The following is a 27,254-nucleotide window of genomic DNA, read 5'->3' on the forward strand; positions in this document are numbered from 1 at the left end:
CTCCTCTAAAAACTACAGTGGTGCCTCGCAAGACGAAAATAATCCGTTCTGCGAGTCTCTTCGTCTAGCGGTTTTTTCGTCTTGCAAAGCAACCCTATTAGCGGCTTAGCGGTATAGCGGTTTAGCGGCTATTAAAGGCTTAGCGGCTAAAAGGCTATTAGCGGCTTAGCGGCTTAGAAAAAGGGGGGAGTGAAAAAAATCGCAAGACTTGCAAGACTTTTTCGTCTTGCGAAGCAAGCCCATAGGGAAATTTGTCTTGCGAAGCGCATCGAAAAACGGAAAACCCTTTCGTCTAGCGGGTTTTTCGTCTTGCGAGGCATTCGTCTTGCAGGGCACCACTGTATGTGCGTGTTATGGCCGGGTGCATGTTATAGAGCGAAAAATACGGTAACTTACCTAGAAAATTAATAAACTAGATAGATAATGAGAATGGGAGGTGCTTGATATGCAAAGAATGAAAAGGTGATGCTTTCCCACATGTGGTGAAAGTCTGCGAAGGCAACTGAATATGAGGGGATGATGGTTAGTGAAGTGAGAATTGCCAGTTGAATATCATATTAGATCCTTTGCTATGCCAAATTTTTGTTTTTTGTTTTAAAAAGTATTCCTTTGGATTGACAGAGACTAGGCTCAATATTGCCTAAAGTGACCAGCAGTGACTGTGGACAGAATTTCTCTACGCCTCATTATTGGAGCTCATTTTAACTGGAGGTGCCAGGGATTCCATGTGAGACCTAATGCAAGCAAAACACAGAATCATAGGCTGTGCTTTTCCACTGAGTTGTTGACAAGTAAAGGATGGTTGTTTTTCATGAATACGCATTCTTTCCAGTATAGGAGGACACTGCAAAGAATGTTTGCTTTAGGAGCTTAGAGCACAATCCTAATTATGCTGACTCAGAAGTAAGTCCTACTGAATTTGGTGGGCTTCCTCCCAGGTCAATGGGGTTAGAATTGCAGCTTTAGCTTATCTGTCAAGTGAAAGGTGAGATCCTTTCTAAAATTTCATTTTAGAAAGCTAGGTAATGTCACAGCTGTTGGGCAAGCCTACTCTACAGCAAGCATTGTGCTTATCATTTTGGAGGTGAAGAGCTGAATATTACAAACAGGGTCCCCGTGTGGTACAGTTGATCTCTCCTGAGGGATCTGTATAAATCAAGACTGGGCCAGTATCTAGGGCATCACATGGATTTTACAACAGAAGTACAAGAACTTGACAAGTAAAACTAAAGTGTTAGAATTAATATGTAATGCACTCTGATTAGCACTGATTTATTCCTACACTGGGAAGAAACTCTAGGAAATAAAACATTCGGTTTGCCATGTGATTTATCAAGGAAAGGTAGCCATCCACATATAAGGGTTAGCTGTAGGGTGCCCCTGGTGACTTTGTGCCAGCGGGGATGGAAATTTATAGGGCAGATCTGGTGGCCTGTTTTTGTGGCATAGTTATTTTATCCTCCAGGTTGCAATGAAAGCCTACTCCTTCCCATAAATGCAGGCCTCCCCCTTTCATCTGCACCACACCGTTCAGTCCTTGTTTTTCCTGGGATGTGACAATCTTGAGAGCTAGCCTTTTTTCTATGGAAATTTTTATCGCCGCTTGTGGAGGATAGATTACAGTATAGATTTATACTCGGTGTCTTTTAGGAAATCTCAGAAGGTGGCCTGTGAAGATATAAAAATGAAAACTCTCATAATTAAAGCAGCAAAGCTAAAAAAAAAAAAATAGTTTGAAAAGCAGGTTTACCCATCCAGTTTAAAAAATAAGCAGGTTGACCCGTCCAGTTTAAAAAAGAAACGGGGGGGGGGGGAATACCATGGATAAAAACATGGGCCTGGTTCACACAACACAGTAGACCAAATTATACAGTGCTGCAAGTGGACAAACATGTTGGCTCATGGAGAGGAGGTCACAGGCACTTTTTTGGGTATTTTTTTTACTTCTATGCTGCGTTGAGCTAAGCCAATATTTGGCAGAGAAACTTTCTCAGACCCAGACTCGTGGTTAAACTTTTTCCTCACTAACCATGGGCAGTAGCCAAGATTTTTTTTTTTTTAAAGCACCAGAAAACAGGAGGAGCTTGGTGGGCTTCTCCATGGAAGGAGCTCCTAGCTGAAGTGTCACTGCAAAAAGGTCCTCTCTCGGCTACTTGCCAGACGAGTCCAGATTTAAAGGGAGAACAGAGAGCAGGGCCTGAGATGGCGATCTTTAAATGCTGGCTGGTCATTATGGGCAAAAGCAGGCCTTGAGGTGAGTATCCCTGACCATGTTAGGGTTTAAAGGTATGTAATAAAACAGGTTGTTCAAGAATTTGCTGGTGCAGTTGTGCTAAATACAAGATAAGCTGAATTCATTTTCTTTAAGGCCGCCTTCCTTAACCTGGTGCTCCCCAGATGTTTTAGACTGCAACAGCCCCTGCCAGCACATATATATGTACACACACACACACACACACACACACACACACACACACATATATATATACACACACACACACACACACACACACACACACACACACACATATATATATATATACACACACACACACACGTGTATACACACACACACACACACACACACACATGTAGATGAGAAATGATGTCATTTCTGTCCCAATGAGAGTCATGGCAAGGAAGGTGTAGAACATGAGGGAGAATAAATTTCTGTTTATTTTCTCAAGACTTCAGCAGGGCAAGAAGCAATTAAATCACAACTGCCCTACTCCTCCTCGCCCAAATGCTTAATCTCTGTTGCTTGAAAATATAGCTTGTATTTGGCCAAGGTCATTATGAAGCTGATGTGGAACATCCTTATCTTCCCCAGGCAAGATGTTGAATGCCAAAGGATATATAGTCTGTAGCGTTGACGACAACAACCAGCATGAGGACTAATGTAGGCTTCCTGACGTGTGTTGTGAGCAGGCAATTCTGCAGTGCCGGGCTTTTTAGTTGAGCAAACTTGTAATTACGTCAGTGTAGATTTCATAATAAAACCTCTGCAGAAGACTCAGAAGGTTCATTGATCCTTAAATTGATGGGGGTAGCCAACTAGGTGCCTTCCAGATACCAGGGACTCCAACTCAGCCCTGTCCATTGGCCATGCCAGCTGGGGCAGGTAAGAGTGGGAGTCTGCAACAACTTAAAGGCACCACATTGGCTACCCCTGTTGTGTGGCCTTGTTGTGGAAAAAATAGAGCTCAATTCATTTTTAAAGCAAAGTTGGGCCGTTGAGAATTAAATAACAGGTGCAGTCTGTTGGACTCTTAAGTGTGCTAATCCCATTACTCTGTACTGTTAAATATTCCTTGGATTAGATACTACAGTTTAAAAAAAAAACTTATTTAATAGTAGAAATTTTGCTGCTTTAAACTTGGGTCGTGCTGGGAACAGAAAGGAGGAGCTTGGCTAGGGAAAAATTACTGAAACATGCAATATGTTTAAACAATATAATTTTAGTTATTCAGAGGTCTGTTTGTATTCTGTTTTGTGGTCAGTGCAGGAGTGGACCAATCACTCAGTTTCAAATCCTTCCAGTTTCCCACTTTTTCTGATCTTAAGTTCTATGTGTCCCATTTCCACATACAAGTACAAAGTCCCCCTCTGCTTCTAATTGTGCCTTTTTCTTCATTTGCAATTTATATCATTCATAAACAGCTGAACATTTGCAAAGTTTTTCATGAAAAAAGTTTGCATGGAAATTTACACACCCCCTAATAAAATCCATGTTTGTATATCATTTTCATACATTATTTTTCAAGCACTTCTTACAAATGCATGCATTTATGTAGGCATGATTTGGCTGGAGAACTGCATGGCAAAATTCAGAGGAGTTAAAATTTCGGTTTCAAAGACCTGTTCACGTATTCGTTTGAGAAGAGCAAATTTTGTAAGTTTGCATTAAGGTATGAGTGGAACAGAGGTGCCCCCACCTCGGTAATGTGTAGGAATCATTAGTGTTTTGTAGTTTTGCCGGCAGTGTGGTGTAGTGGTTAAGAGCGGTAGTCACGTAATCTGGGCAACCGGGTTCGTGTCTCCGCTCCTCCACATGCAGCTGCTGGGTGACCTTGGGCCAGTCACACTTCTTTGAAGTCTCTCAGCCCCACTCACCTCAGAGAGTGTTTGTTGTGGGGGAGGAAGGGAAAGGAGAATGTTAGCCGCTTTGAGACTCCTGAAGGGGAGTGAAAGGCGGGATATCAAATCCAAACTCTTCTTCTTCTTGGGCATCCTCATTTTGTTCTCTCTGGCTTCTGAAATTTCGCTCATCATTACTCACATACTTGTACATCTTTGGAACTATCCCCCCCCCCAAATTATTTTTATTGTAAACCAGCCTAGGAGTTATTGAACTGAAGGGTGGTATGAAAAATAACTAAAATAAGTTGTGTTTCATCCCCCACCCCTATTTTTCTGTGAAGTGTTTATATGGGGACAGGAGAAGTCTCTGTTGGTTAGGTTATTTTTTCTTTCTTTTTGCACTTCTCTGTATACTCCTTCAAAGAAAATGAGTCAGTTTTGTGGTACACCTCAAGTAAGGTAGGAGGGCAGCACCAATAGGCAACAAGCACAATGACAAAAGGGAGGGGTATTCCCAAATCTTGCAAACCAACAGTTGCCTTTTTGGATCTTGGTGTATTTCAAGCCTTAGTCCTTCATGGAAGTGGGAGGGGAACAGCTGCTTGCTGGTTATGTGGTAAACTCAAAAAAAGGGTGTGCTTTACTCATTGACCTGAGAACCAGGAGATGGCTTCTCCAGTCTTGCACGTGCTGCTGTGAAGCATACTTAGATTTAAAAATACAGTGGTACCATGGGCTGCAGACGCTTCAAGTTACAGACGCTTCAGGTTACAGACTCCGCTAACCCAGAAATAGTGCTTCAGGTTAAGAACTTTGCTTCAGGATGAGAACAGAAATCGTGCATCAGCGGCGCGGCAGCAGCAGGAGGTCCCATTAGCTAAAGTGGTGCTTCAGGTTAAGAACAGTTTCAGGTTAAGAACGGACCTCCAGAACGAATTAAGTTCTTAACCCGAGGTACCACTGTAATGTGAAGGAATAGGTTTCATTTAAATGAGTTTTGCATGAATATCAGAAGCAGATATACGATGGCCATTTGCCTCTACTCTCTGTATGCGATTCCACTTCCTGTTTGAGATAAGTAGATGTGAGTACAGTTGGCATAGAAAAGCATTTAGTTAAAAGTGCTTCATGCAGAATGTCGCGTCTCAAGGACACATTCAAGGAAAAGCAGCTTGTTTTGAAGTGGCAACCCTCATCTTTTACTTATATCTTTATCAAGAAGGCCAAGTGGGTAAAATTGTCAGCTGCTTTAGAATGGAACATGTTTAGTCTTATTTCTTTAGTTTTAAATGATGTATAAATGTAATTCTACATACCAGTTCTTTTTTTTTTTTAATTAAGGGATGTAAGATATGCATGGAAAGGGAAGAGCTAGGGGAGCAGGGGAGAGACTAATCGCAATGGGTCTGGGCAAAGGGAAGTGTGGTGTTGAGGTGGGTCAGGCTAGGGAATTGTGGTTCCTGGGGAATCGTGGTTGTCCCATCAGCCAGCCCTTGGTTCTGCAGCTGCTGTTGCTCAGCTCTGAGTTGTGCCCACCTGGGTGCTTGGTGCTGCATTGGGGCAGACTTGAGAGTCAGGGAGGGGGAGTTGCTGTAGTCTATAGAGATTCCATCTCTTTCTCCAGGCTCTCTGTCCCAACGGAGACGGGATCTAGAGTGTGTGTTCCTGGCATTGGGCAATTGGGACAGATTAGGGAGTCTGCTGGTTTAACACCCGCCTCACTGACAGAGATGCTCTCGGAGGCAGTGTTGAAGATTCCCAGAATGCTGGTTTCAACATCTCTGCCGAGGCTACTGGCTCTGGGGTGGCTCAGAACTTCGTGGCTGCCATAATGACCAAGGGGCTTTTTCAACATCACTGGCCCAATGGATGTGGCAAACCACACTCTGGGCCTTGTTTTTTTCCCCAACTGGGCAGGAAGAGGGTGATCTGAAAGTGGGGGAATTAGTCCCTTGTCTTGGCCAGATCACTTCCTTTTGAGGTTTAGGCTTTCAGCACCTTACAGCCTCTGCAGAGGTGAGGGACCTATTAGGATGGTCTGCTCTCAGATTATTGGTTTGTTTTTGTTTTGTTTTATTAGACCTTTTTGGGTCTCGTTTTGTATTTTTATGTTGTGATCCACCCTGTGATCTTTGGATGAAGGCAGTATACAAATTTAGAAAATAACAATACTGATACTAATAGATTTCTTCTTCTGTTTTTGCGCATAATTTGCCAAAATAAAACCGGTTTCGACACCAGTTCTATAAGCAATTCTTCCCATACGTCTGCCGAATAAGTATATTTGCTAAGGGCATTTTGTGGCTCACCTAGCTTTACACTGTAGCTCTTCATTCTCAGTCAGGTAGAGCATGTACTTGGTTTCCTCTAATGGCCTCAAAGGCAGAAACACAATATTTCAGCCTGGTAAATTTTTAATGAAAACAGACTAATAGGACTAGGAGATCCTAAGAGGCAGATGAAAACCTTAAGCCGTTTTAGTCCATCTGCTGGAAATAAATGGAAATCTCCTTTGCATTTTAAGCATGGAATACTTAAAAGAATAGCAAGTAGGCTTTTACAAGGATAAAATTTCGATAGTACAAAGGTTGTGGAAGAATCATCTGTGTTCTTGAGTTCTGTTTATGGTAGGGTAGCATGATATTGAAGAGTGAAGACTATCCAGGGACTTTTCCTGTTTGTTTTGGCACAACTAATCTCTCAGGATAAATCTGTCTCTGGTGAGAGAACTAATTTGAATTGCATACAGTGTTGAATATATTAGTCAACATTACTGAAAAAGTAGGTTCTTTGAGGCAGAAAACTGATCCCCATGGTGGCAGAGGAAAAATACACCTAGAAACTACAACTTGGAGAAAAAGAGAGAGAGAGAAGAGAAAAACCACAATCCCAAATACATTTTTCTTTGGCTTTGTGGAATCTAAATGAAAATTTGTGGCATGTTTCAGTGGAAATAAAAGGTGATCTCTAACATTTAACATACTCATGGTAAACGCTTTGAAATCCACGGACTAACATTTTTATAGGATTTCCAAGTGTTTACAGAACTTCACATGCACTATATTGTTGCATTCCTTACAACAACTCTGTCTATATTAATATCCCCTCATATTGCAGATGCTGTGAAAGTAGCTTGCCTAAAGCCCCTTAGCACAGGTGAGGTTGAAACTGGAAACTTCTGTTCTTTGAGGTCATTCCATGTAAATGGCTGCTGCGATTAGCTGCTTTCCCATCCTACATGTGGACTGTCATAACGTTAAGACTAATATTCATTATTGCTTTTAAATGAACAGCTTGTATTTGTGAGATGTGTTGACTCGTAGGATTTTGATTGGAAAGAGTCACAAATGTACATTGCCTGATACTACTTTATTTGCCCAGTGCCACATAGTGTATTACTTAAATTAACCCACAGGGTGAATCCAAGAATAAAGTTAAATGAACTCTGCTTTGAGCAACTTGGACAAAGGACCAATTCAAATGTGATGAGGAAAACCATGCCATATTCATAAAATCCAAATAAATATTGAATTTGACAGAGAACCAGCTTTATGCTCCCTTTAGTGTTCTTTGCTACTGTGAATATGATCCCCACTGTTTTCTGAAAAGCTTGTATTTGAGACCTTTTACTGAATGTAACCTGTGTCAAAATGTTTATTGAGATACACTGGATTAGTTTGTCAATCCCTCTAGACTAGCTTTCCCCAATGTATTACTACAGCATGGCCAATGACTGGGGATGATGGGAGTTGTAGTCCAAAACATCTGGGAGGTACAGTTCTAGGCTGTCATTGGAAGACTGATTCAAAGAGGAGAAAGTACATTGGCTCAGTAAGCTATGTAAAAATGTATTGTGTGCTTTTTTGGATGCTGGACAACTACTTCCCCACAGTCAAATGAGCCTTGTACTTTGCCTTTTGAAGAGCTGCCCTTGGACACATGGCAAAGCTCTTCTGAAACTGAAAAAAAAACCCTCTTAAAAGCCATTTGTAATATAGTGTGTGTGGGGATCTACTGTTCAAAGGAGAGGTGAATATATTTTAAAAATCCCATTGAGCATGCCCAGATCGCTGAGCACACCTAATGTAGTTCTTTGGATCTTAGCCATTGTATTTAAAACATTGTTTTAATATGTTGATATATAAATATTCTTATTTGTGTACTGTGTGAGAAAGAACTGTCTGTTCTTCTTGGACAAAAGCAGCATTGAGAGAATGCCCATGCATTATTTTTTTTTTTAACAAACATTTGTTTGTACTTTTTGAATGACAAACTTAATTAAAACAGTTTGTCCTGTTATGACTTTGTGTGATCTTTATCAAATGTGTAAAATAAGAATAGTCTTCTGGTCACTGAAGTGATTGTGTAACCATATGATCCTTTTGGATAGGATTAAATCCCTGAATATATATATATATTTATATTACTTATAAAAACAGTAATAACGTTTTATTTGAAATGGTCACTCAGCAACCAAGTCCTAAATATTTATGCTTAATACATTTGAGGCAGTGGTATTGGCAATGCCAGTCTATCACTGTAGCTTGTGAGAATGTGCTGGATCAGTGACTTATGTTTCCCATTCTGAGTGTCTGATGGCTAATATACAATGGTTTTTAAATTATAAGAATGAATTCACTTTTCTGTAAATGAAGAAAAGCAGTGAAGCAGACTCCCACACCTGAGTGCCCTCTAGAAGTTCTGGACTCGCAACTGACCAGTCCTGACCATTGGTCATGCTGGCTGGGGCTGATGAGAATTCAAATCCAGAAGCATCTGGAAAGTACTTGTTTGAGGAAGGTTGTGCAAGAGTATGGGCAGAAACTTTGCAGTGCAATGTAGACTTGGGCTTCCTTAGTAGACAACCATTTTTTGTAATAACTCCTTTCATTACTAAATCTTGTTGTCGAGAAATGCCTACATATTAAAATCTACCCAGCTTGGTTCAGAGTGATTGGCTGTTCTGATTAATTTGCAAATCCCTGACTCGTCAAGTTACTTTCATGCAAGAGGTATGCTTCCTGGGCATGCCCAGTTGTAAGGCGAGTTAAATAGCACCTGTTAATGACTTTGAAACTAGAATAACCCAGAACACCCTGTAGCACTCACATTGAAAAGAAATGAAATAATGTCGTAGTTGGAAGTGATCTGTCTACATTTTGTGTTACTAAGTGAATTTATCAACTTTTTAAAAAATGCATTATTTTGCTGCTTGGCTGTTGGGAACCATTTGGGAGAAGTGCTAGAAAGAAAATAAAATGTGGGTTCCAAGCTGTATGGACTGTTCAGATAATACAATGATTTCCTTACTTTCTACCTTCAGAATGCCTCTTCCATGTCAGTTTAGCTACACTGTAGTTCTTGTGTGTTGTTGAATGTTCCAGGACATGCATCTAGTTCTCATGGAGCCTTGACCATGCCTGACACAGCAATGCCAGGCAAGGAATGTCCAGAGTGAGGAATCAACTCTTTATAAAAGCACACTTACAAGTTAGGAAAAGGCAGGTCTCTCAGCTACTCCTAGGTGTGCACCCAATGAGGCAGATGCAGCAACAAAGAGTCCCTCCAACCAACCTCAGCTTCTATATCTTCCCCCACCCAAGCTGCACGCAAGCAGGCGAAGACTATACCTGCATGTAACCTGTTTCTGCTCCTCCCTCTTCAGTCCTCTATGGTCTTGGGAGACAGTGGAGCAGGAGAGGTGGGGGCAGGAGGAGGAGGCGGCGGCATGGAAGCCCTAGACTCTATACCAGGCTGACCTATCTCTCCAAACTCCTGCACTTGTTCTTCACTCTCCAATCCTGCAGCTTCTCCTGCTTCTGACTCTCATCTCCTGGCTGCTACAGGCTTGCCCAGATCACTGATTCCTTCTTCCAAGACAACACCCCTTCTCCCGGTTCCCACTCCTACCCAGCCACCACTTCTCAGTGTCCAGATGGTCCCTAGCATTGGGCTACCTTGTGCATCCTGGAACACATCTGTCAGAGCTGCCCTAGGTCCCAGCTCACAAAGGACCAACGCCACTTCGTTATTATATACAAAAGTCTTTATTGAAGTTCAGTTTGTCTTTGACATCAGCAGCGTGCAGCTCTACGTCTGAAACTCTAGACCGCTGAAGCTCCGTCTGAATCTCCTCCCCCCAGACACCAGTTTAAGACTCTAGCCTTGCTCCACCTCTTCCTTTGCTCTTTCCTCCTCTGGGTCCGCCTGTCAGCTGGGGTCTCGCCCTTCCTAGACTCTTCTGATGCTGAGTCCCCTGAGTCTTCCCCCTGCCTCTGGCGGGCTTTAGGACCTGGTTCCCAATCCGGGTTTTCTGCTGTCCCACGCGCCTGTACATTCGAACTTGGCGCGCGCGCCCAGCCGCTAACCTTCCTCCTGACCATTACACTGCTCCTGTCACTGCTTCCCCCTTCGGGGAGGCTAGCTGGACCTGACCTCCCCTCCGTTCCCCCACTCTTTGATAGAGGCGTGGTCAGCCCTGACTCATCTTCTCTCCCTGCTGGAGGAGACGCTGGCCCTGACACATGGGACTCTTCCCCCCCACTGCGCTCTGGTGGGGAAGCTGGTCCTGATCTCAAGCTGCTGCTTTGGGAGTCCCCGCTGGCCCCTTGTTTCTGGTGTGTTCCCCCTGGGACCCCCCTTGCCCTGACCATCGGCGCCTCCTTCTGGGAATCTTCTGATTTGCTGGAGAAGCTCATGGAATCTCTCGGGTCACTGTCATCCTCCCCTACGCTGCCCTCAGATTCTTCCCCTTCGCTCTCCATTTCCTCTCTCCCCTGTGCCTCTGTTCCTGAGCCCCTGACAACATCCTATGCTTCTTGGTGGCTGTATGTTGTAGACTCCACAATGTCAAGCAAGACTGATAGTGGTAGACAAGCTGTATGTCAGGGCAGCTTGTCCACTGGGGTGACTCTTGATAAGCATAAAGTGAATACCTTGGAAATGACTTCTCTAATAGATTCACGAGTTAAAAATAATTGTCTCACTACCCTTTGATCTGTCTTTACTTTTAATAAAGGGTGTGGCCACTCAGAGGTAATTTGAGTCACAGTGAAGAGTGGGTGGAAGCTCTAGGCCCATTATTATGGTGTCAATGGGTGATCCTTACGTTAATAGCTTTGTTTTGGTTTTCTGGTGTAAGTGGGACTAGACTGTCTGAATTGATCTGCGTCTTGTTGCCTATCATGAACGACTTGTAATTATTGTAGGATGTAAGTCATCTTCTTAGAATGTCATGTTGGGAATAGCTGTGTATTCTCAGAGTGATAGTGAAGAGAGTTTTGCTCAGCAAATGTAAGAAAATTGAAAGTTTGAATGTGGATACGAGCTTTGGCTTGGGTGGTGATTTGTCTTCTGAGATTGCAACCTCCTCCAAGAATTGAATGTTTAGGAGCTTAGTGTTTCAAACAACATCCATGCAGATCAAAATTATATATAATAAGGTAACAGTGTGAAAATGCACATAAAGTTTATAGTAAGTGTTGGTCCTGACTCCCTTTCCCAGCAGTGTATTTGTCATATTTTCATAAGGTTTGTTGTATAAAAGAGAATCCCTTGTAGAAGATACCTTTAAAAGTGTGAATGAAATATTGGAGTGACTTCTTGGCTGCCCTGGCCCTCCAGATGAGGGATAACCAATGGGGTGTCATCTATAAATTATGGACTACAGCTACTGTCATTCCTGGCCATTGTGAATGTGCTCTTACAGCGACAGAAGGTTCCAGTTTAACAAGTATAAGCCATTTAAGTTTGTTTGAAGCACATTTAAGAATTATTTTGGCTTTATTCTCCTCCCTAATGGATTAACAAGATAATGGGTTTAAATGCAGCAAATAACAAAACACAGAGATGCTGCGGTGGCTGACAGCAGTTGATCTAATTATGTTTTGGAGAAAGGTTCTAGAGCCACTGTTTTACTCTAGGGGAAAGCATAAAAGCAGAAATTAATTGGGTTGTCCTGATAAGGGACAGCAGTGGAATAATTAAAAATGATTACACACCACGCTTATTTTTAAAGCAATCTTTTTTCCATTTTGTTCTAGACACAGTCTAATGTACACTTTAAATAAACAACTGTCCCTCTGCTACCAGCTTGCCAGGGGTTTTGCAGATGACCAGTGGTGACCACAGTTCTTGGTTGATCACATGAAATGAGAGTCCCTTTCTCTTCTGTAGGCTCTTCATACATCACAGAGAACTCAGAGGCACAAGAGGTCTTATTTTGTTCTGGATAGCAGAGTCCCTGCTTCTGTTCTAAGTTATTTGCACACTCCCAGGATATCTGGGGTAACAGAGGAAGAGGTGTTCAGTTTCTCACCTCACACTGGGGTTTGGAGAGTCTCAGAAGTACAAGGCGGGATTCCCAAGTCTTGTGTGTGTGCAAGTGGAGTCTAGGGAAGCAAAGTCCATGGTGATGCCAGCAATGACTGGTTCTTCCTCCCAGCTGAAATTTGTGAAAGCCTGCCAAAAGGTTGGTCACTGACAGGAATTACAGCGGCTTCCTGCAGTCTCTTTCTGCAATAATCTTTAACTCACCAACCATGAGGCGGCATGGATTTCTGTGGGTGTGGAATAGTTGTATACAGTGGTACCTCAGGTTACATATGCTTCAGGTTACATACGCTTCAGGTTACACACTCTGCTAACCCAGAAATGGTGCTTCAGGTTAAGAACTTTGCTTCAGGATAAGAACAGAAATCGGACTCTGGCGGTGCGGCAGCAGCAGGAGGCCTCATTAGCTAAAGTGGTGCTTCAGGTTAAGAACAGTTTCAGGTTAAGAACAGACCTCCGGAACGAATTAATTCCAGCCAGCGTTTTTGCCTGGCTGGAATGGTGTCCATGAACTCTGATAATGCCTCTTGCTTCTCTTCTTGCTATTGGCACGTGGCTTTTAACCAGAAGGGAAAGCGGCCTTGAAGTTTCCAGCCTCTGCTGTGTGACATTGAATGGAATGTAGGTGTCATGGAGATGGTCTGAGTCATGTTATGGCCGCCCTATGTAGGGCCCTTGCTAATTGTTCCATATGGCACCTGGAAACTTTTGACATCCTTCTATATATACATATTTGGACGCTACTGTCATGCCCCCTCCATTTTCTTCTCCTCCTCCGTGTAGAAAACACCCAGCCTCCCACTTATTTCCTTGAATATTTTGCTGTCAAGACCAACTGCTATCTTTTTAGTTTAGGGTGTCTCTTCCCTCCCGCCTTAAAAAAAGAAAAAAGATTTTCACCATAGCCATTACGATGCTCTCAACTGAACACATTCTGCAAAAATTGTGTGTAGATGCAGAACTTAGTTTCCTTTCCGTCTTGCCAGAACTTAATTTCCTTTTCCTTTTGCCTTAGTATGTGTATTTGGTGCCGGTGCTCAGCGCTAAAGTATTAAGAACATTTGTAACCAGCTTAATATTAAGGAAAACATTCTTTTAAGTGATGTGAAAAACTCAGTATATAAAAACAATAACATAAAGCAATTAACCCCAACATCACTATAATAATAATATTTTTTTAAAAAAATTTAAATACTTTTATTATTTATACTCTACCCATCTGGCTGGGTTGCCATTATCTATAACGGCAGATAAAATTCAAGTCAGAACGACCAAATGCAGGATCCAGCTTCAATAACTAAATTTAGTGGTCAGGGAAAACTTGGACAAAGAACTAGGTCTTTAAAAGACACATAAAACAAACAGTGGAAGAAGCATTCCCATATAGCAGGAGGAAGAACATTCCAAAGGGCAGGGGCAAAAGCAGAAAAAGTTCGTTTCCGTGTCCCTGTCAAATGACAGTCCATAGAGCATAGTTTGGCCAATGTGGGCTCCTCTTGCTCATGTGAAGTGAAAATAGATGAAAGTGCCTCTGAGCAGGTGAAGAGTGCAATTCCCTCATCTCCAAATAATTTCAGCACACGTCGGGGATTAGCAGATGAGGGCATCTTGTTCCAAGGGTACTTTTCCAGCTCCATTGCCTCCTTTTAAAAAACAGAAATCGAGCATTTATATGAGCACACTTTTGTGTTTGCTTTGTTAATCTTTTCATTAAACCGGCAAGGGAGGGGAAGTAAGTCACCGGTAACTATAGGTTTGTATGTGTGCGCAAATCCTAATTTGCTGCTTCTAAATGTAGTCCACATTGTGAGCTCGCCAAAAAAGTGCGAAGTCATTTAACAAGCAGTATTCCTAATCGCATGGGTGTCCGGGTGATGCAACCTCTTTCCTGTAAGCTGCTCTCTGAAGGCCACTGTCACACCTGCAAGACAACGCCTACGAAACATGCCACTATTGTAAGCAAGCTCATGCATTTACTGCGCTAATGATTATGTTGCTAATGCTAGTGTTAGCCCAGGAAGCTGTGTTGACTTATCTGTGTTATGGCATATCCCAAAATGTTTAGGGGTAACTCTCGTTTTCCTACTCATATTGAAATATTGCCCCTAAACTTAGATTCACAAAATGTTTAGGGGTATGCGTAGCCCTGTGTCCCCCCAGAAAAAAAGCATTTAGAACACATGACTTCCTGTAAAGAATTCTTGGAACTGGAGTTTACCCATCGCATAGCTACAATTCCCAGCATGGAATTCTCTGGGGGAAGTCATGTGCTTTAGATGTTTGGTGTGTATGCAGCCATACTCTAGTCTACACTTAACTTTTACCATGGGGTAAAGTGTTGGCGCAAGTGTTTCCCTGCCCTCCCCAGTGCCAAGGTTTAAAATGGAATTCTGTCCTCTGCCTGTTACTGACATAAATTGGAGACAGGCAGACTTGCTGCATGATGGGCTGCAAGTCATGTGGTGACTTTCGCTTCATAATGTAGTTAGTGAAGAGCAGCACTTTCTGTAAGAATGTGGTGAAGCGAACACTTAAAACTGGGTCACAGGCTGGGCTGCTGAAGAGATGAAGCTCTTTATAGTTGGAAGTTGTTGGAGTGACAGTGTCTTGAGATGGCTGGTTGACCAGTCATCTACCATATGAGATCTGAATATGCATAGCAGAATTTTCTGTGTGTGATCATTCCATTACTTAAAGGCAAGAGCTTTTTATTTTTTACTCGGTGCAGCTTGAAACCTGAGCAGCAACTAATAGAGACCCATTTGAATCCTTCGTGCCTCTTCCTCCATTCTGTGTTAGGGATCTGAATAGATGCAGACTGTGATGGACGAGTTCCGGAGAACTTGAAAGCTTGCACCCTATGGTGACATTTTAGCCAGCCTAATAAAGGTATTCCGGTAATGTGGATTTTGGAACTTCTGTTATAGGCCAGAGTGTCTGTGTTTACTTTTTGCGTTACCATTTATTGTCTACCAGGTCAAGTCTATACCTGTTTGGGAGGAAACTATATGCTGCCACTGGGGCTCTTATTGGTACAGTTCTATTATTCAAAGTCTTTGTGTCTGATTAGGCTTTGAGACTGGCAGATTTCTTCATGAATGCTCAACCCATGGGCTTCAATGAGCTTTATCCTGGTTTCTCAAATAGGTGAGGAACTGCCTGACATAATCCGAAAGTTATTATGTGAAGAGACTTTTCTGGGATCAGTCCTTCCTTCCATGTATTCAATATTTTAACAGGTGACCTTTGGTAAAAATAGTGATATGGTTGGTGAGATTTGTAGATGGCATCACACTGGAAGGTATTTTTAATTAATAGCAGGAGTGGCAAGCTTATGTAGGTTAAGATGGAGTAACAGAAAGATAGTGAAATCTTGTGGAAGAGTGTATATTGTGATGGATTTAGGGACTAATGATAACCTTTGCTTTTTGGTTAGATCTGCTACCTGGGAACTCAAGGCTATCTGATAACTACTCATGTGCTACAGTGGCAAAAAGAAAAAAAGGCAAATGTAGCATACTGGATGCAGTAGAGCATTTAAAAAATGTTCAGATGGCAAAGGCTGCAATTTGCTGAGATTTATGTGCAGGAATGAATCCTCTTGATGTCATGAAATTACTGCTTGTAGCGTCACCAAACGGATGTGCAAGCAAGCGCCAATTTCCAATGGGAATGCATTGCTATGATTTCACTCTTGGAAAGATTTGTAACCTCTTCCTGTTCATTATACAAAAATTCTTTTAGCTGTGGGAAGATAAATAGAAAGAAGAGGGTATGAGTTGTACAGTCATACCTCGGGTTGAATGTGTTTTGGGATAAGCGTGTTCGAGTTGCGCTCAGTGGCAACCCGGAAGTAACGAAGCACGTTACTTCCGGGTTTTGCCGCTTGCGCATGCACAGACGCTCAAAATGACGTCATGCACAGAAGCAGTGAAAAGCGATGTGTGCGTGCACAGACGTGCCATTGCTGGTTACGTTTGCTTCTAGATGCGAACGGGGCTCCGGAACGGATCCCGTTCGCATCTAGAGGTACCACTGTACTGTCACTCGGGCGATAGCCGATGTGATGCCCTGCAGATGTTTTTGAACTCTAGCTCCCATCAGTCCAAGCCAACATGGTGAATGGACGGAATTATGGAATGCAGTGTTTATAAGAGCCAAGGTAAGTTTGTGCATGTACCGTCGATCAGTTGATTCCCAAGCACAAATTTCTACATGGTTGCAGCCCATGGGATCTATAAAAGATTTTTACAATTTACTCTTTTATGCCATAGTATACTTTCTTCAGCAGTGTTTTATTCTGGATTGTTTTATTTGATGTTTTAAAATAGATCATAAACCACTTTGAGATTCCCCCCCTAAATATACAAAGCGGTATAGAAATGAAAATAAAAATAAAATTTCAGCTTAATTTAAAACGATGCTGCTGATCAAATAGCCTTTCAGCTCCCATTATATCCCCCACTCTCCTCTCCATTTGATAGACCAAGTCAGTGGCATTAGATAAATAATTTAGTGCTCTTTTAATAAATGTTTGATATTAGAGCTAGAAATTGCAGCCACAACAGAAATCACTTACTACTTGCAGTAGGAAGGCTCAAGTCTTAGGATAATCCAAGACACCCTACTAAAAACAGAAACAATAACGTAAGTAATGAAACTATGCATGGCTAAATAATATATGAAGGGTCAATATTTGATTGAATATGCCAGTACAAAGACAGTGTAAGATACAATGAGAGAATGCACGGAAGTAAATAATCACATATTGTTTTCAGGGCTTCTACTCACCCACGACCTGACAATTCATCAGCATCAAATCTATAACTGCCACTTATTTGTGCTAGCTCTGGATATAATAGACATAGGATTCAGTTCTGGACTGGGGTCCACTCCTTCCGAAAGAATAGGTGTATAGTTTGGTGGTGTTCCTAGGTCCATTTCAGCCATTGAAAGCTCAGGTGTCCTCTGGTGAGGAGCACCTATTATCAGCCAACTATGCCCTTTCCTGGCTAGGGATAGCTTAGTCATTGTAATCTTAAAATTGGACTACTGTAATGCACTCCATGTGGGGCTTGCCTTTAGGATTGGTCTGGAAGCTGCAGCCAGGGTGTTGAGCGAAACACCTGATGAGCTCTCACATGTTACACCTGTGCCAGGGCAACGACATTGGCTGCCAATCAGCTGCAAGCCACGTTAAAGCCCTGAACAACTTAGGATCAGGTTGCCTGAAAGACCAACGACCCCTGTGTAGACCTGCAAGTTCACTTCGATCATCTGGGGAACAGGCATGTTCTGCTGTTTCTCCTGTTTTGAGGAATGTCCTTCCCCCGTGATATGTGAAACAGTTGCTTCAGACATCTTGTAAAGACTTACATTTTTGCCCAGATTTCCTGTCACCCATAAAATTGGACCCTGATTTATGTGTATGAAACTCCCAAATCTGTTTTATTTGCTTTTCTGTGCTTTCGTATTGTTTTATTGATTTTGGCTATATTTCTGTTTTAATGGATATTTTATGTATATTGTGCAAAGTGTACACCACTTAGAGGTTTTAAAGATCTTAAGTTGTTTAGAAACATTTTTAAATAAAACCAAAACCAAACCATAATGCCTTTATCTGAGTTGCAGGCTATTTTCCAGCCCAAGAACATCTAAGAGATGTTATCCTGTTTTGACAGCATAAGTGTTTGAAGCAGTGAAAAGGTATACTTTTCATATAATATGCAATTACATGTGGAATTCATTCTCAAAGGATAATGCTATACAGTACACTATTCCTAATTAACAGGCTCAAAGAAATTTGACTGGTTCACCTAGGTTTTAGATAGCTGCCTGTTTGTTGGCTGTTTCTCACTGAGTTGCTGATCAGAGGGCACATGTGCAAGGCCATTTTCAGTGATTCAGATATTTACACGTATTGGAATTATCAAGGTATAAAATGGGGATGGAGAACATGTGACTTTCCTGATGTTGTTAGACTACCATCAGCTCTGACCATTGGCCATGTTGGCTGTGGCTGAAGAGCATGGGAACATCTGGAGGGCAGATGCTTGCATAGAATCGCATCTAAAATGATCAGTAGTGAAATACGTCCAAAATAATAGTGTTTGCCGGAAGTTATGACTAACTAATCAAAATTGAAATACACTTATGATAGATGTATATTTGTACCACAGTATTGTGGCACATGCTTAATACTGAATTATGTTTGATATTTGTTTTATAAATAAATTTATAAAGTTAATCATAGGTTACCATTAGGGACACACCCCATACAAGGTATCATAAAACTACAATACAGTTCAAAACAAAATTAGACATATTAATTGACAGCAGTGCAGTTGTTGTTTTTTAAAAAAGTCCCTTAATTAATTTATTAAAAACAAAAACAAATTAAGGAAACAGTATGGGTTCCAGTAGTTGAAAAGTTCTATATCGTAAAAGATAGGGTTACCATATTTCAAAATGTGAAAATCCGGACACAAAAGTTCTTGAGCTTTGCTTTTTTTTTTAAACCCACCTCCAAAAATGAAGTTTTTACCTATTTTTAGGGGACTCTCAAAAAACAACAACAACACACATCACAAAACCACACTTCCATACGCCTGCTTTTCAGACATTCCACCTGGACGCCATTTTCGACGGACAAATCTCAGCTGTGTCAGGGAAATTCCAGATGTATAGCAGCCCTGTAAAAGAGCTATGTAAACTCATAAAATAAAGGCTTATGACTCTAACTGTGTGTAAAGGCACAGTTTGAGGTGCGAACAAAAATATCCTCACATTACAGATAGGTAGCCGTGTTGGTCTGCCATAGTCAAAATAAAAAAATTCCTTCCAGTAGCACCTTAAAGACCAACTAAGTACATTAGGTTGAATTGATAGTAAATAAGAAACCATTGCAAACACCCTGGTTTAATTTCAGTAGTGTATAATAGCTCAATTGTTGGACACAAATGTGGCATCAGGGAAAGAAATAGTCTGTTTTGTCAATGGAAAAAAGGAGTCTCTTGAGTAAACAAATGAATTCAAGATCTGAAGTTCCTACTTTGTGGAACTGGAATTTAAGAAGTGGCTACTTCCTCAGACAACTGACTGACCTTTTATTGTAGGCCTGGTGGTTAAGAGATTATACATTTTAATTTCAGGGTAGCTTGCTTGTGCAGCCTACTTGAACATCTGGAGAAATGGCAGTGTGTGCCCTGGTAACAATGTTCCTTTGGTTTTCGTGGTTGTCCAAAATGAATGTTGTTCTCCAAGTACTGTATGCTAAAAATAAATCAGGGGCTAGTGAAAGTCATGGCCTCTTTAGATCCAATACACTTTCAATATTCTAAAGAGCCATTACCATTCATAGCATTGGATTTTTAGTGTGTGCAAAATTTAGGAGCCAGTTGACTCTCATAGGCACCTAGTTAGTGGTAAAAACTTGCTTCTTGACCTCTGTCGTAACCTTGGAACTACTGTGGCTACTGGATGCTTGGAGGCTGGATAAAAAGTGGAGCCCAAAGTTAAGAATGAATTGAATATATTTCAACCTACATAAAATGTGGCTTATATCTGATTTGTACAGTTCTAAATAAAGAAATAAATATGGCCACCGGCCAGGTCTGACTGAATACAGATGTTGTTCAAAAGGATTTGCTCTATGTTGCTCAGCACACATGACCAGGATAATCGGGTGTTGTGAACTGCTTGGAATGTAGCTGAAGGCTTCCAAGTTAACATAAACTGGACTTGACTTCACAGTGTAGAGCCACAAACTTTCATTTTGTGGACAAAAGTGCTCATGTTTAATACTTAAGGTTCTGCAAGCTTTAGTTTTGCTGGCAAAAGCTGAAGTCTTTCTTCTGTCCTTGCGATTAATAAGGCCAATTACGGATTGAAAGCATATGCAGGCATCTCTGTTTTTTTTCCTTTTTTTGTGGTCTGGAAGCAGGGATTCTATACATTCCAAATTATTTTCCCCTTGAGTTGGGGGAAATGCCCACACAGAAATCCAGAGCTGTTTTGAACTTTACATAATGCAGAATGAGATGGTAGAGTGCCAAATTGTGTATGCAGAGATTCATTTTGTGTGTGTTTGTGTGTGTTACTGCTCTCCTATTTTTTAAAAACAACAACTGTGCATGTAGTATGTTAGCAGGGAGAGGACTGTTCTAAGCTTCCACCCCCAATCTATGGGTTATATGCAGAGTACTTCTTTCTGATTGGGCAAACATTTAAAAATAATCATACACAACCCATCAGCATTCTGAAATAAGGCAGAATTCCACTACTGCAACCATATCGCCTCATTCTGTGGCTTGGGTCTGGCACCTGTGGCCCTCCAGATGTTGTTGGAGTCCAACTCCTATCAGCCTCAGCAATCATGTCTAATGATCAGGCATGGTGGAGGTGGTAGCTCAGCAACATCTGGAGGGCCACATGTTCCACATTTAGATGATTTGAATGACCTACGACGAGGCTTGTGTGCTCTGCTTTCCTTTACCCCAGTTCATACATAAGGGTAATTGGTTTAATCCAAAGTGGAAGCAGGAGCTTTGGCTCTTCTCCTGTCCACATGGGCAAAAGAGGAGAGGGGGAGACCGCATGTGAGCCCCTGATGTTGCACCTTCTTCTCAGTCATCTCTAAGCCACCATCTGAACTGGAGCAAGAGAATGTGTAGAATGGCTTTTGGATTCCAAATTTATAGACAAATTTATAGACTGGAGAACACAGTTCTTGAATACTCTTCCCAGAGGCTGTGGCAGTTACGACTTGATGCAGCTCTATGGTTCCTTTGATGCAGCGGCCATGTTCAAACCATGGTAACATTTGGGCACCTGTTTCTCCCAGTTCTGCCTATATTCCTGTTCACCTCAGCCCAGTAGGACCAGCCGAAGCCCATTCTAATGCCTGAGATGAAGAAAATGCATATGGTAGCACCCTTGTCCTCTGTGGTAAAAACCAGAATGCAAAATTCAATTAAATGAGGGGAGGTATCTTGTCAGTAATATACTGTCTAACGTGCGTTGCTTGAGGCAGCTGCCTCACAGGAGAAAGCTTTTGCTATTTGACACGATTTATTTCCTCTAGAAGCAAATACAACCTTATTCCCTTTCCACCTCTGCTGTTGAGGGACTGCTGTCGACTGTCGCCGCTCTTGTGGGAATGTCTCTGATCAAGCTGAGTTTGACTCCTATCACCTCAGTATGATTTCAATGTCTGTTATGGCTCTCTCCTTACACATAGGAGTGAGAAATCTGACAGGCCTTTTTAAAGGAAGGATACGTGAGCCCTTCCTGTCCAATGTAGCTCACACCATTATTGCCTAGCGATAATGTCTACATTTGTGCACTGCTGCAGGTTAATAAAAAATAAAAGGAAGGAAACTACTTTGAGGTAATCGAGGTGCTTTTATGACTGATGACTGGCACTTTGTGGCAGAATATTTTCTAACTGATTTATTGTGTCACAACGTTTCTTCGCACACAATAATCTTACAATAGGGTTTTGTTTTTGAGTGACACAGAAGTTGCCACAGCTGGGAATCAGAAGAATGAAACAACCATTGAGGGTGGGGGAGAGGGGCGAGATCCAAAAATCGTTTAAATACAGTGTAGTTAAAAGGCTGTGGCACATTTACCTGAAGGCATGGGCAGCGTCAGTCATGTAATCCAAAAATTGGGATTGGCCACTCAGTCCATGTATTCTCCATTTGGGAGTCTGTCAACACCCTGTTCAGAATTCTCTGCCTTTATGTGCATATGTACATTTATGGGTATATACAGTGCTTTTTTCTGGGGGGATGCAGGGGGTATACATACCTCTAAACATTTTGTGAATCTTTGTACTTTTGTCCATTTACTGTATTTATTTTCCCCAATTCGAACTACAAAATGGTGATTTGCTTTGAGTCAAAATGAGAGTACCCCTAAACATTACCTGCCCTTTCCCATAAGTCCCTGGGCAATAAAATGCACTTACTAGTCAAATGAACAATTACAGCCGTAAAGCCATAAAGATGTAGAAGCAGTTAAAAACAGGTCCACATATAAATCAATTTGAAACAATTCCATATACAAAAATTACAAACATTTGAAAACAATGCTATATATGAAAACAGTTGTATGTGTGCTTAGTATACATATATGTAATATGATCTCTCTCTCCTGCATCAAGCGAGGCGCCAGGTTAGATTGCATACAAGGTGTCCCCTCTTTTTTATTATTCTAATTTAATACCCAAAATTTAAATGCACATTTTAAGTAAATAAATTAGTTGCTTCCATAGCAATACAAAAAAGTCTTTTTCTTTTGAAATTTGTTGAAATTTGTCAAAACAAAACATTGCCAGGATAGAAGTTCATTGCCAGGATAGAAGTTCATTGCAAACTCCTTGAATTTAAGGTCATGTTTCTGTACAAGAGCTGTGTGTGCAATAGAATGTTGAGACATTCTCCCCCCCCCCCATGTTACAGCTGCTCCTTTGAAACCTCAGTAAGAGTCTCCCAAGAGGCAACTGGGAAGCGCACAATTCTTGGTGTGTGTGGTAAAAGGGTGAATGCTGTTTATTTCCTTTTTCTGTCGGTTTTACTTTTGGAAAATTCTCTTGTGAAATCCCAATTTGCCTTTAGATTTGGAGGAACAAATCAAAGAAGTGAAGCACTTCAGAAACAACCTGAATGCCTCTTGAGGCAACCTTGCCCATCTACATTGCGGTGTTTCCTTATAACTTGTATACATTTTTCCATTCTGAAGAATGGAGCGCTCTCTCTCTCTCTCTCTCTCTCTCTCTCTCTCTCTCTCTCTCTCTATGAGAGTCGCTGAACTTACCAATAAAACCTTGGCTCTGCAACTTTGACATATAGAATGAGAAACATCAAACACCGGAAAAGGTCCACGAGTATTCACTTGCTGTGTTACATAAATTTCAGCAGCGTTTGTGAAGGGGAAGTTCTAAGTAGACGGAACTTTTTTTATTACCATCATAAAATATGTTTTGGATCAGCATACTAAATAGTTTAGATGCATAAATATGATACCTGTTTTTGTGTAGATAGATGCATAGGATCTCTTGGCCTGAGTCCTTATGTAGATCTGAAATAATAAATCAGTAACATATTGCATAAAGGGACAAGAAAAAAAAGGTTGCTTGTTAAGCAGAGATTTGAGTGTACAGTGGTACCTCGCAAGACGAATGCCTCGCAAGACGAAAAACGCGCAAGACGAAAGAGTTTTCCATTTTTTTGAGTCATTCCGCAAGACGAATTTCCCTATGGGCTTGCTTCGCAAGACGAAACGTCTTGCGAGTTCTTGCAAGTTTGTTTCCTTTTTCTTAAAGCCGCTAAGCCGCTAATAGCCGCTAAGCCGCAAGACGAAGAGACTCGCGGAACGGATTAATTTCGTCTTGCGAGGCACCACTGTATTTAATTACCAATGGAAGCTTACTTCAGGACGCTTTGTATTTAATAGTGTGGATGTGAGATGACAAATCGCTTACCAAGAGTATTAGATTAATTTTAAACTGTGTAATCTTGATCCCAAATGGATATGATATGATGCAATGCAATGCTATACATAGTTAGAAATTTATAGAACCATGCTTAAATAAAAGAGATCCATTTTATGTAGCAACTGCCTCTTTCAGTTGCTTCGTTCAAGAGACAAACTGAAGTATTGCTATTGGACCAGAAGCCCACTCTTTGTATTCATCATGACTTTTTCTACTACACTTAGGGATTTCATTCTCAACCTTTTGCACCTTAATAACTCCTGCCTAATGTATTGGGTTTTTAATATAATATTCACACTTTCTATCTGTCTTCCATCTGCCTTATTGTGGAATTAGCGTTGTGGTTGTTATCCTCCTATCTCCAGTTCCTGAGAAGAGAACTGAGAAAGTTGTGGGTGTAATGCCCACATGTGTTGAAAGTCAAGTAAACAGGAACTAAAAAACAAAACAAAACCCCAAGCACTGGAACATTTAAAAGACATAGGATCTACACTGCTAAATGGAACAAAGTTTAGTCTTTGAAGTGCGAGAACAATCCATAGCCTTTCCTCAGAAAATATTACTTAAAGCAGCATGGCTCTCTCATTGAGGGGACTGATCAAATTCATACCTCCTTAGTTTTAGCAACTCTACAGCATCAGGGATTTGGAGTCCAGACATCATTCAAGCTCCGATAAATGCAAAAATATTTGTTAAATATTTCTCAGCTCAGTTGTATCCCTTTATTTTGTGTGTTTGGAGAACTGGGGAACTGAAATCAGCGCATGCTGCTTGAGTTAGTATAACTTTTCCTAAGAAGTGGCTGAGCTAGACCTTTTCCTTCTCCAAATATTTGGAATATACCTGCAGTGTTAAACTTGTAAGGAGAATCTTACCGGATGGTTGATTGATTTACCTTCATTTTCCCCCCTTCTCTCTCTAGAAAATAGCTCCTCAAAATGGAGGACGGGAAGCCTGTCTGGGCTCCGCACGCGACTGATGGGTTTCAGATGGGATTAATTGTGGATATTGGCCCTGATACCTTAACTATTGAACCTCTAAATCAAAAAGGCAAGGTAAGTATCTCCAAAAAGGTGATTACAAACTTTCCAAAAAATTGTTTTAGTTGAAGAGAAGGCGTATGCAATGAGGGTGAGGCTGTTTGTCAAGTAATTAGAATATTGATCATACTTGCAGCTTGGTTCCTGTGACACATGATTTGGGGCGCCAGACTGCCTTTGAAGCTCCACTCAGTGGCTTGATCTGTGTTATGGCCTGCTGTTGGGGGGGGGGAGTATTCCAAAGTACACAGTTCTGTTAAGGCCTCTGAAAGCGGAAGTAGGAAATGTGTACTATGTCATATGGGGACTTGTAAATACACTGCTTTCTTTTCTGCATTTCCTACTCTGATCCAAGTTCTCTGCCTTATCATGCACCTAGTTTTAAACTGGAAGTTGTTGTGGTTGGGTGAGCTGGTCAAGATCCAGATTTTTTCAGGTGATTGATCATTCCTCAGGAAAACCTACCGTATTGGCCCGTATATAAGCCACACCCGAATATAAGCCGCTCCATTCCTTGCTGCTCCTGGCTGCATACTGGGCGGGGGGAGCCATGTTGTGTTGCCGGCGGCCTTTCCCCTTCCTTGCTCTCTCCCTTCCTGGCCTTGGGGGAGAGGACGGGGGACTACGTGTGGGGCGGGTACCACGCTCCTGCTGCGCTCCTGCCGCTGTTTGCCCCACGCTCCTGGCTGCATACCGTAATGTCGTGAATATAAGCTGCACTTTAACTTTTCATGGTCGGAATTTGGGGAAGAAGTGAGGCTTATTCAGGCCAATATGGTATACAGTGGTACCTCAGGTTACATACGCTTCAGGTTACAGACTCTGCTAACCCAGAAATAGTGCTTCAGGTTAAGAACTTCGCTTCAGGATGAGAACAGAATTCGTGCACCAGCGGCGTGGCAGCAGCAGGAGGCCCCATTAGCTAAAGTGGTGCTTCAGGTTAAGAACAGACCTCTGGAACGAATTAAGTACTTAACCTGAGGTACCACTGTATTTCTGTCTTTTATGAGATATAACAAGCAGCCACGAAGTGTTACTATAATGCACCTTTGGGCAACTTAATTTTGAATGTATTCTTGTTGTCAATCTTATGTCCCATCCAAGTGAAAGACCTATATTTTCTGGAAGAGCAGTACTTTATAGTGTCAGGATCTCTTCCAGCTCTACAATTCTATGAATCTATGTAGCTCTCTAGCTGAGGGAACCTAAAATGTAGGTGAGCTGTCTTAAATTATCCATTATAAAATCATTGTGGATACTTCTTTGAGAAAATTGAGATTAATCGCTGCTGTATGAGCAATTGTTGGTATTTTTCAGCATGTTTAAGCACCATTCATGGGAGACAATAATACTTGAGAGTCCGCTGGATTGTGAGGCAGCGGCTGTAAGAGGCTCATTGAGAAATGTCATAGCAATGATTTCGATGTGTCTGTTTAAGGTTCAGCACCTCTTCAGAGGCAAAGTGGATGTAGGCCGCAGAAAACCTCTGTTATCGCTGTCACTTAAATTGATACGGTAACTTCGTTCAGTGTTAAAGCTAAGATGGATCTATTAACAAGACTTAAGCTGTCACGATGTATTTAATTTTAGTTTGTAAGAGATACTTGTTCGGTGAAATTGTTACTCATATGGCTAATTGTCTCTGTAAGAATACTTGGCAAATGTCGTGTTTCATACCAATTTATGTACAGAATATATCTGGGATCTGGAGCTACTTTATTTCTGGATAGATTACAGTCTGAACTAGACTGATGTAAATCTGTAATAGACACTGAAAACCGTGGTCATGCTTCTGCTCACTCCTCTCCCATAATGGATTGGGTCCAGACCAACTACTAATGGTGGTAGTAATATTAGCAGTATTAGTAGTAATATAAATTATTGCTAGTTTATTTGCGGACCTCCTTTTATCTGAAGACTGCAGAGCAGTGTGCATCATAATATAAAACCAGACAACGGAACTACAGTATACATTAAAATGTCCTTAAATTTAACATTAAAATTAAGTGACCTCAGAAGACACTGTCAAGGATTCAAAAGAGCCCTAATACCTCAACTTCCTCCAAAAGCCCAAGTAAATAAATGCAACTTTAAAAGTTTCTTAAAAGACAATATGGAGAGATCCAGTTGTACGACCAATGGGAAGGAGCTCCATAAGTGAGGTATCACTATGGAGTGGTGGTGACAGCAGCAGAGCCTCTTGGGTGGGGCACACTGGCAAAGGCACTCTAGCAAAGTATTTGTGTCCTGCACCATACTTAGGCTTAATTGAAACCAGTGGATCAAGTTAGCCATGTTTTAAG

General features: G+C 41.5%; 1 protein-coding gene and 1 long non-coding RNA gene across 7 annotated transcripts in view; one reads left to right on the forward strand and one right to left on the reverse strand.

The window, feature by feature from the left end:
* MYO6 (myosin VI) overlaps positions 1–27,254 on the forward strand; it is a 110,164-nt gene that overhangs the window by 8,000 nt on the left and 74,910 nt on the right. For all 5 annotated transcript variants that reach the window (XR_014006203.1, XM_081187327.1, XM_081187328.1 and 2 more), the window contains exon 2: positions 24,834–24,966. Coding sequence is in view for 4 of the 5 variants with exons in the window: in XM_081187327.1 (XP_081043453.1) it covers positions 24,850–24,966 (117 nt within the window). In the remaining variant the exon portion in view is untranslated. The remainder of the gene's footprint in view (positions 1–24,833; positions 24,967–27,254) is intronic.
* LOC308583432 lies at positions 13,698–25,579 on the reverse strand. Of its 2 annotated transcripts, none has more exons than XR_014006209.1 (4): positions 25,417–25,579; positions 25,082–25,168; positions 23,442–23,496; positions 13,698–14,054 (listed from the first exon to the last, which is right to left on the reverse strand). It is a non-coding gene; the product is annotated as an uncharacterized lncRNA (long non-coding RNA). The 2 variants fall into 2 exon arrangements; XR_014006210.1 differs by having other exon boundaries at positions 25,327–25,579.

Source organism: Podarcis bocagei (assembly GCF_964188305.1).
Source record: "Podarcis bocagei genome assembly, chromosome: 3".
NCBI classification, from domain to species: Eukaryota; Metazoa; Chordata; class Lepidosauria; order Squamata; family Lacertidae; genus Podarcis; species Podarcis bocagei.